The sequence below is a fragment of the Aulostomus chinensis genome, chromosome 7 (genome assembly GCF_037954235.1).
Source record: "Aulostomus chinensis isolate RoL2024-O1b breed Wild chromosome 7, RoL_Achi_v1.0, whole genome shotgun sequence".
Lineage (NCBI taxonomy): Eukaryota > Metazoa > Chordata > Actinopteri > Syngnathiformes > Aulostomidae > Aulostomus > Aulostomus chinensis.
This window is the reverse complement of record NC_141326.1, coordinates 12,170,652-12,180,000: the sequence shown is the minus strand read 5'-3', so window position 1 is coordinate 12,180,000 and position 9,349 is coordinate 12,170,652. Positions and strand designations below refer to the sequence as shown.

At 41.4% G+C, this 9,349-nt stretch overlaps 1 protein-coding gene across 1 annotated transcript in view; it reads right to left on the bottom strand.

The window, feature by feature from the left end:
• Positions 1 to 6,000, bottom strand: part of ces3 (carboxylesterase 3) — a 7,626-nt gene extending 1,626 nt beyond the window's left edge. Inside the window, exons 1-11 of the mRNA XM_086208461.1 lie at positions 5,844 to 6,000; positions 3,805 to 4,006; positions 3,557 to 3,695; positions 2,850 to 2,983; positions 2,618 to 2,771; positions 2,408 to 2,512; positions 1,716 to 1,817; positions 1,453 to 1,593; positions 1,272 to 1,352; positions 240 to 381; positions 1 to 78 (exon numbers count right to left, since the gene is read on the bottom strand). The exon at positions 1 to 78 is cut by the window's left edge and continues 72 nt beyond it. Of these exons, the coding sequence (XP_086064587.1) occupies positions 1 to 78; positions 240 to 381; positions 1,272 to 1,352; positions 1,453 to 1,593; positions 1,716 to 1,817; positions 2,408 to 2,512; positions 2,618 to 2,771; positions 2,850 to 2,983; positions 3,557 to 3,695; positions 3,805 to 4,006; positions 5,844 to 5,910 (1,345 nt within the window). The 5' untranslated portion in view covers positions 5,911 to 6,000. The remainder of the gene's footprint in view (positions 79 to 239; positions 382 to 1,271; positions 1,353 to 1,452; positions 1,594 to 1,715; positions 1,818 to 2,407; positions 2,513 to 2,617; positions 2,772 to 2,849; positions 2,984 to 3,556; positions 3,696 to 3,804; positions 4,007 to 5,843) is intronic.
• Between the last annotated feature and the right edge of the window lie 3,349 nt (positions 6,001 to 9,349).

Genomic DNA, 9,349 nt, shown 5'->3' with positions numbered 1-9,349 from the left:
TCACGAAACTGGGTCTGGTGTGCTTGTGTATCTCGGCACGATATACAAACTCATACATGTACACCGGCGCGCCCACATCTAAAAAGAAATGGAGAGAGACAAAATAGAGGAGGTGCTTGAGCATGGGGCAAAGGTCAAAGGTCACAGAGAAATGAACCTCTCCTTGCAGGCGGTGACCGCTGAGCTCTTTATAGTTCCATCTGTTTCCACTTCTTCGACAGAGTTGGAAGGACGCTGACCTGAGTGGTAGCCTGCCACCTTGATCACAGGCAGCATCATCAGGAGGTCTCCCATGATTTCAGTGAAGCCGTCTCTGATCTCCTCTGGAGCACTGGCTGTTTTCAGGTATTCATCCAGGATGAGGCTGTTGGCAGCGGAGGCCTAGAGCGGCAAGAGAGGCTGCAAACCATCAGATTTATTTCACTCTGCACTGAGAGTTTATTGACTAAGAGAAGGATTTACGACCTCTCATCAGGTCTTGTGTGGGTATGAAGTGATAATGCTGGAAAATAAATTTAATTTTGATTCAGAATACTGATATTACTATTATGTGACAATATGAAATAACCACAACTTGTTTGTGAGGAAAATTTAATTTCATATTTACATTCACATATATGTATATATTAAAAAAAACTGGTTATTTTTAAATAAAAATGATCAATTCTTTATTTTCAGTTAGATTGTAAACAAATGTCTTTGCAAGCCTGGGTTTGCAAGTTAGTTTTAACCATCGGCTTTTCTGTCTGTAAGACAAAACTGAGGGTAAAAACAATCTCATAGTGTAGAAGACTAAATTTATCCATAAGAACATTTCATGATGAAGACCACATGTTTTCAACATAATGCTGTACATGTTAAGGAAGCCCATCTCCACCTGTTTAAAAAAAAATGTTTAAGATAAAAAAATGCAAAAAGTTAGAATAATCCTTTGAACAAATGATGAAATAACTGAACAAATTATGAGGTAAAAAATAAAAAATAAATTGAAATGTGTGAATTGAAACATCGTCACAATTACAACTTTTAATAGTCCAAATTTGCAGTAAAAACTCATAATGAAGATTTGAAGGAAAAAAGTAATTATTATCAGATAGTAAAAACATAAACATGTAAAGATTATTAGATTTGAACATTGAAGAATCTCACACTTTCACAGCTAAGTGGCTTGCATCTTTGTTTTTTTTCTTTTTCTGGTGGAAATGGGCTTCCATAACACCTTCATCCTCCGTGACATCATCATTTCCATCATCAACTACAATGGCGCTCACCCCTGCAGGATTGAACATATTCATCACAGCCATGGCAGCCTCTCTGCTCATACCCCTCTCCCAGCCTGGAGGGACGAAACTCTGCAACACATAATTAAGCATGAATGAGCGTACAAATGTGTGTGTGTGTGTGTGTGTGTGTGTGTGTGTGTGTGTGGTTATTCTCTAAGAGAGGGGTGACCTGAGGCAGAATCCATCCAAACTCATCGTTGGTTATTCCCATCATCACCGGAACCTTCAGCACCTCCTTCTTCTTCAGCAGCTCCTCTGCAGTATCAGTCAGAAACACACCGTCCACCACAGCTCCCAGGTAAATTTTCATCTGCACATAACATAGAAACCAAACTTTGAGGTCAGCAGTCAGGAATACATACCTGCTGCCCTCTAGTGGCTTCAATCTGGAACATCGGCACAATGTCCACGAGTGTTCACCAAATCATAGACCTTTTTAGCTGCATCGACTAACTCCCCTTTACTTTTTCCTTTCAAGCACAGGATCAGTTTCTCTGTGCTGGTGTCATCACATCCCGTCAGGTTGGCCACAACCTGGGTTGGAGGAAAAGAGGAGAGGAAAATTCAAGTACATTTACTGTGTACAGGAAGTACATGTACCCTGATACAAGCAAGAAAGCAAACATACTGAACACCTGATCCATTAGGAGACATAATAAAACAATGAAAGGATGAACAAATGAAGAAATGAATCATAATATCTGTGCTGGGTGTTGAAAAAAAAGGCAACTGTGTGCGACTATGATTCCCAAAAACTTGGGAAATTTTGCACTTTCTTATTAATCGATCTATTATTTTTTTCTTCATGTTCGAAATAAATTTGAATGGAACCCAAGTTGTTTGTGTTCAGGTGAAATCAATTTGACATAAAAATCAAGCAAAAACTAGAAAGGTTATTGATCATGAACACTGAAAAATTAACTGCATAAAGAAAATTGCATGTAGTTATTATATACAGTTGGTGTATTGAACATTCATCCAAATCAAATGTGGACAATTTTAGAATTTTTACTTTTTAAATTTCATTTAATTTCAGATTGCATGGCACAAACAACTATTTTCTCACTTTAGAATCGTTGTTATCTGTGAATTCCTGCTCATCTTCTGTTTACATATCAAAGTACCTTTGCCTGACCCAGTGGACGGCTGGTGGTGTAGGTGCCAAGTGTTGCTACTCCACTTTGAAAAATCGCCCTGTGAAATAATCCTTTGGCTTGTGGAGACAAAGTCTATTCGTCGGGAGAAAAAAAAGAAAAATAAACCGACATAATAAATCCAACATGTCCCCAAATATGTTAATATCTCTGTCAACGCTGTTTAAAATTTGAGATTACCAGTATAGACGCACTAATGGCCCCTGCTGATTCTCCAGCTATGGTGACAGTTTGTGGGTCGCCACCGAAGGCCTCGATATTTTCCTGCACCCATCTCAGAGCTGCCAGCTGATCCAGGAAGCCCCAGTTACCCTGAGCGTGTTCATCTCCAGTGCTTCGGGACGAGTGAAAAACGTCACTGTGATATAAAGTTGTTGAAAACCGATAACCGAACAATGACCATCAATTTTACCTCAGCAATCCAAGAATGCCCAGACGATACTGGATAATAACCATCACTATATTTTCATAAGCCACCAGTGGGGCGCCGTCATATTGAGAGGCCGCACCCATGGTCAGACCTCCTCCGTGGATCCACACCATCACCTGAGAGGAAGCACAAGAAGAGTCATGCGACACCACAAAACCAAAACGTTAGCCGAAGTTTGCTGAAGGATTCTGGACTAGCAGTTACTGAATCAGTGAGTGCATCGTAGGATCTGAGAGTCGTTGATTGAATCTGAATGTCAGTGCTGAAAACAGTTGAAACCTGTAAGTGTAAACCTTGAAAGTTGATGAACTGTACTACAAGGACTGGAAGCAGCTGGAAAGATTTGCAGTGTAAATACTTCAAAGAGGTGAGAGGTCAGTGGCCTGCATCCTGTTTGACTTTTTAGCTTCTCATGACCTCTAGGTGCACAAAACTATAGTGAAATAAAACAAATTAGTTCGGGTAATCAGCCTTAGTGGATTGATCGCAATAACAGCTAAACCAAGGTGGAGTGATTGGATCAGCCGAAGCACACGAATGGTGAAACACATGGTGAAGTTCTGTTTGAACAAAGTTAATGAGCACCCATCTCCTCTGACACTGCTACCACGACTGCCTCCTCACAGTACCTGGTGGTAGTACATCATACTGCCCATCCCCTTAATGTGCATGCAGCTGGCTCCACCCACCGGCAGTTTGTCCCCTTTTGCAGCCTCAGCTTGTGTGTATACATTCAGATACAAGCAGTCCTCTGAAAGCTCTGGAGGGGTGTACTGCATAGACATGGTCCTGGAAACATTCACCACTATATCAGGATCCTGGATACACCTGAGAGAGAGAGAGAGAGAGAGAGAGAGAGAGAGAGAGAGAGAGAGAGAGAGCAGTCTAGACCCATCCAAGTAGATTGTCATATTCTGAACTCTATCAGTGGTCTTACATGGGGGGGTGGTGGGTGGCATCTCTCTCCCCCTCCCAGGGTTCCACATCCTGAGGAGCAGTCAGTCGGAGGGGCCCCACAGGGGGCCGGGCGAAGGGAATTCCCAGGAACTGCTTCACCCTTTTGTCTGTTCCCTTCACTGTCACGTATTCTCCTCTGATTCGGCCATTTTTCAGAGACACCACTGGGTCGCCGCTCTTTGCTGAAGATGTTTAATTCAAATTAAGTACATAAATGAATAGATGTGCATCTCTATCAAGTCTGCTTCAAATATCCTCATTCTGTGTTGTTGAAAACCACTAGGATTCAACATATATGAAGACCAGTTCAGCAATGAATTAGATTGTGACATGAGCATCATGCTGTCGATGGAGTTACAGGATGGAGGTACTACACATACACGAAAACAGACATCATGAAACTAAAGCTTTTATTTTTCTTTATTGAAATGCAGTCTTGTGCTTCCACTCCGGGTGTAGAGAGGAATGAAGGTTGTGTTTAAATGTGTTCAGGCCTTCTTTCATCACCGTTAATTGTTGCTGCTAAGGTGCCAGGAGGCTCTTAGCTTGAGTATGATCAACAGGAAAGCTGCATTTTGACACACACACACACACACACACACCAGTGTGTGTGTGTGTGTGTGTGTGTGTGTGAGAGAGAGCGAGAGACAGAGAGAGAGAGACAGAGAGAGAGAGATGACAAGAATCTTCTAAAGTTGCTGTGTTGCAAAATGTAACTTTCCTGTTGATCACACGAAAACAAACAGCTTCCTGGCAGCTTAGCAGCAAGAGTTAATGGTAGCGGAGGAAGGCAAAACCTACATTCCTCTCTACACACGGGGTGGACGCACTAAACTGTGTTTCAATAAACAAAAATAAAAGCATGAGTTTCATAAAAATAGATAGCTTAAGTTTCAGGGTTCTGGTTCTGCACATACACACGTTTAATTGAACATGCAGCAGAGCCATCATTATTGTTGCTAGTAACACTTTTTTTTCTATTATGATGAGTCACTGAATTGAACTCATGCATGTTTGCTTGTTATTTTAGGAGCCAAACTCTAATAGGAGTTTACAACCAAACAATAGAGCTAAAACCTGCTTTCCCAGCAAGTTGCTGCTCGTTACTGTTTGAGGAGTGAGAGAGCAAACTCAGCAGGCCATTGGATGGGAACAGCTGTTAAAACTCCCAAGAGCGTCAGTCCACGGATTACTGGATGGATTTTGGAAATCCTTTAATCTATTAATTACCTTCACCAAGGTTTTTCTGTCAGCAGGATTTTGCAAGATAACCAGGTGATTTATACAAAATATATTTGATGATTGTGGACCCAATGGTTTATATATATATATATATATATATATATATATATCATGCACTATATATATATATATATATATATATATATATATATATATATATATATACATATACATATATATATATACATATACATATATATATATCATGCACTATATATATATATATATATATATATATATACATACATACACATACATATACATAAAATCTACAATACACACACATTTATGTACTTTAGCAACTAATAGGCATCCAAATGTTGCCACGAGCCCCCTCCCTCACTCAGCTGATGTAACTCTTCAAGCTCTCAATCACGACTTCAGATTGAGGTGATATCATTCATATTTGACACGTACCGCCCCACAGATCAGGATCAAGGGGAGTAGCCAGAGCTCTTATCATCATCATTACCTCCTTCCGCCAAGGGGGTCATGTTTCAAAGGTCAAAAACTATGAGAACGATTTTCACCAAACCTAGCGGAATCTTGATGGCCAAGCAGGAAATCCTCACATTTGGAGGCATATCCAAGAAATAGAGTGAAAATTTTCCTTTACTTTTAAATGCCATAAAACCCCTGAAATTAAGGCTATCTTTTGTAGTTTTTGAGAAGTTCACACTGTAAATTGCCCACTGTCATTTATCTCTTTTCTTCTGTCTGCTCACACAGACTGACCTGATTGTAGCAAGCTAGAACACATCAAGAGTGTTTTCTTACCTGGAGCTGCCTGTGCTATCGCTGTCAGAGCAGGAAGCAGATGAACAATGACCAGCGCTGTTCTCATTCTGACTGGGCTAAAACAAATGACAGCAAGAATTACTGTGCACTTTCAGAAAAATAGCCCTCTGCCCCTGCTCTGTCCCTCAAGGACCTCCCTTCCAACAAACACACTGCAGGTGTTACTATCATTGTGGGGACACTCCGTTGACATTCATTTATTCATATTCATTCCTCAATTCCTTATATTACCCATCACAATTGAATGCCTTACTTCAACTCTACCAACGTGAACTTTAACATTCTGGGATCCAGCGTGTTGGCCAGCGTGTAGTAAAACAATGCCAAAATTCTTGTGGGCTCCCAGGTTTCTGACCCCACAAATATATTTAATGAGGCCAAACACACATTTTTGAATTCTGAATTTAAATGCAAAAATAAATGAGATGATGCAGGCAAGCTTTCAACATCTTACACTCCCTAACAAAAAAATATCACAAACAAGCTCATTGTGCCCCAGCTCAGCAGGAGTCGTATAATCTCCATTGATTTAACCTCCAGTGTAGCACAAACAGAACTCTGACCGCTGAGTCAAAAAATGACAAACTCCTGCTCTTTGACCACCGAAGCTCCAAGCCTTCTATCACACATTTCATATTCTACGACACACACAGTTCTCTTCTGGGGGATGGACTATACTGTACTGTACTACAAACTTTGTGACTTTCCCTGTGCGTCGACCTGCACTACTTCTGCAGAGGGTCTAAGCTGAACCCAAGCCCAGTTCTGACCTTAAAGTCTCAAAGTGTCTCTGAAAGGTGTCATTGCTTCCAGTTCTCATAATGATAGCGGAACACAACACATGGTAAGGATGAAAACAAACATCCCCGGGAAGTGGTCATCAGCTATGGATGAATCTCTCGTCATATTTAACTGGACTGGGTAACTCTAAGCAACCCACTCTGGTTCCTTCAACTTGAAGTCTGTCATCAGTCTCGAGTGAAATATGAGCAGAACTGAATCCGGTGTCCTCCCTGGGATACATAAATCCAGCTGCTTATTTCCTATGTAGCCACGCAGAGACACACGATGTAGAGATAATCAAGCTTTCCAGATATCACAGTCCATTATGCATGAATATGAGACTCTTATGTGATGGTGCAGCAACATGTGATGTGTTTGCCTGCTGCCCCACCCTCAGTATTTAGTGTAATCAATGGAATGTGTTCACAATCCTTATAAATCACATTATCTTTGTTGATGACTATGAACCTAAGAGTTGGGAGACATGAGATGACGTAACGATTAAGAGTAGCAAATCTGTTTGACAGTGACTGAGGACGAAAAAGACCGTAGCGTTAAGAACTGTGACTGGAGAAGTAGGAGCGGTGATGATGTGACAGTGAGTGTTCAGCTTAACGGAAAAGACACGATAGGATGATGGAGCTGGGATGTTAACAGAGGCAGAATCTGAGTCGGGGGTTGCAGTGTTATTCAATGCCACTCTGCCAGTTGAGGGGCATTTCTATTTAACTGAGAGTCTTGCCTTGTAATGTCTTACTATGTTTCAAGTTCGATATCCTACAGATAACTAAGGGGAGTGGAGTTTCGGGGGTGGACGTCCTGCTGTTTCCACTGCCCGAGGCTGCAGACTGGCCTTGTATGGTCTGTGCTCTGCAGTACCCAGGGTCAAGGAGTTTATTCAAAGGCTCGCTACTGTTGGAGAAACATTCTTATCACCAAATTGTAACACTAATCAAACATTAAATATGAGTGACAAGTTTTTCTCTTGCTCTGTAGTTTAACCATGTTATGTGTTTTGCAGCTTTAGTACTCTTAAAAGACTGAACCACTACAGAAACAGATGAAAATTGAATGTCCATGGGTTATTGCACAAAAGCAGAATTAATAAATCCACTTTAATCTGAATTAGTTGCAGGTTTGTTGAGCCAGTATGATAAGGTGGAGCTTTGTCAAGCTGGGTGTAGAGAGTTGGGACAAGTGAATACTTCACAGCTTTCTTAAACAGACTCAAGCGGCAGACCTTTCTTCCAATGAACACCACCTCCTAATGGAAGCATACAAAGCAGTGCATGATTAAGGAGGCCGGTGATGGAGGGGGTCTGGGGAGGGACAGCCACTGACTCTGACCCTGCCAGAGACTTTGGCCTATGTTGCAGTGTCTGGTAACACACTTGTACTTCTGCAGCCAATAGACAATGATCCGGTATGAACTCTTTTTTTTTTTTTTTTAAATCATAGACTTGACATGTTCTGTCAAAACTGTCAAGACAGGCACATCTGCAGATGAAGAGACTGCATCGCTGGACTCCAGAAGACTTGAGGTATCAAATCAGTTTTTGTGGAAATAACCCAGTTTTTTAGTCCATAATGGACACTATACAGCCTGATATGCAGCCTGGTAACACATGGTAAAATTGTGAGCACTGCCTAAAGTAAATCTACATTATGCACAGATCCTGGCTGTGCTAATCTGTAGGTGTTTTACAGAGTTCACAAACTGTCAGATGTTTCTGCACACCACACGTTAAGAGACAGACAGATGTCGGAGTTAAACTGGAGAAGAGAAAGCTGAGAAACTTGATCTGGAAATCAAGAAACTAGAAAGAGAAGTAGGTGGCACAGTGGTGCAGTGGTTAGCACTGTCTCCTCACAGCCAGAAGGTTCCGGGTTTGAGTCCCAGCTCAGGCACGGGATCTTTCTGTGTGGAATGGTTGTCTGTCTCTATGTGTTGGTCCTGTGATGGACTGGTGACCTGTCCAGGGTTAACCTCGCCTCATGCCTGAAAGCTGCTGGGGTAGGCTCCAGCCCCCCCACTACCCTTAACAGGATAAGCAGAAGAAAATGGATGGATGGATGGATGGAATTTGACCTCGCTCCCAAACTCCAAGCTGGCCAGTGATGATCGCAAAATAAAAATGTAATAAATATTGAGGTGTCGTCCCTTTTTCCTACATGTCCAGTCCAGTATAATTACTGATCCAGTGAAGGGAAACTACAATTTAAGAAGATAACAAACAAATGAATGACAATAGGTTTGTAGAATTTTAATGCAGGATACTTAAAATGACGCAACATTGTTACAGAGGATCATCGAATGACTGTAAAACACAGCAGAGCTCAGGAGCAAGATGCCTGCAAAGAATAAATCTCCATCGAAACTTAATTTAACTTAATTTAACCTGCTTTTGTGCATCTGCATCTTTAATCTTAATAAACTACCCAGTTTACTCTGAGATAGTAAGCACAATCAACAATTTCTCCTCATTTCAGCTCCCTGACCATCATCAAGCCATACTCTAGGTTTCACCTTGTCTTGTTTCCTTAATGAGGACCTCAATTAATCCAGAGGAGCAGCAGCTGTTACCACTGATCAATCAACTCCAGCAGCAGTGAGAAGCAGTTAAAAGCAGCTCTGAGTGTGTGAAGACACTACAGTGGAGCTCCTGGTGAACACATCTACTGATACTCCCTGGATTGAGATG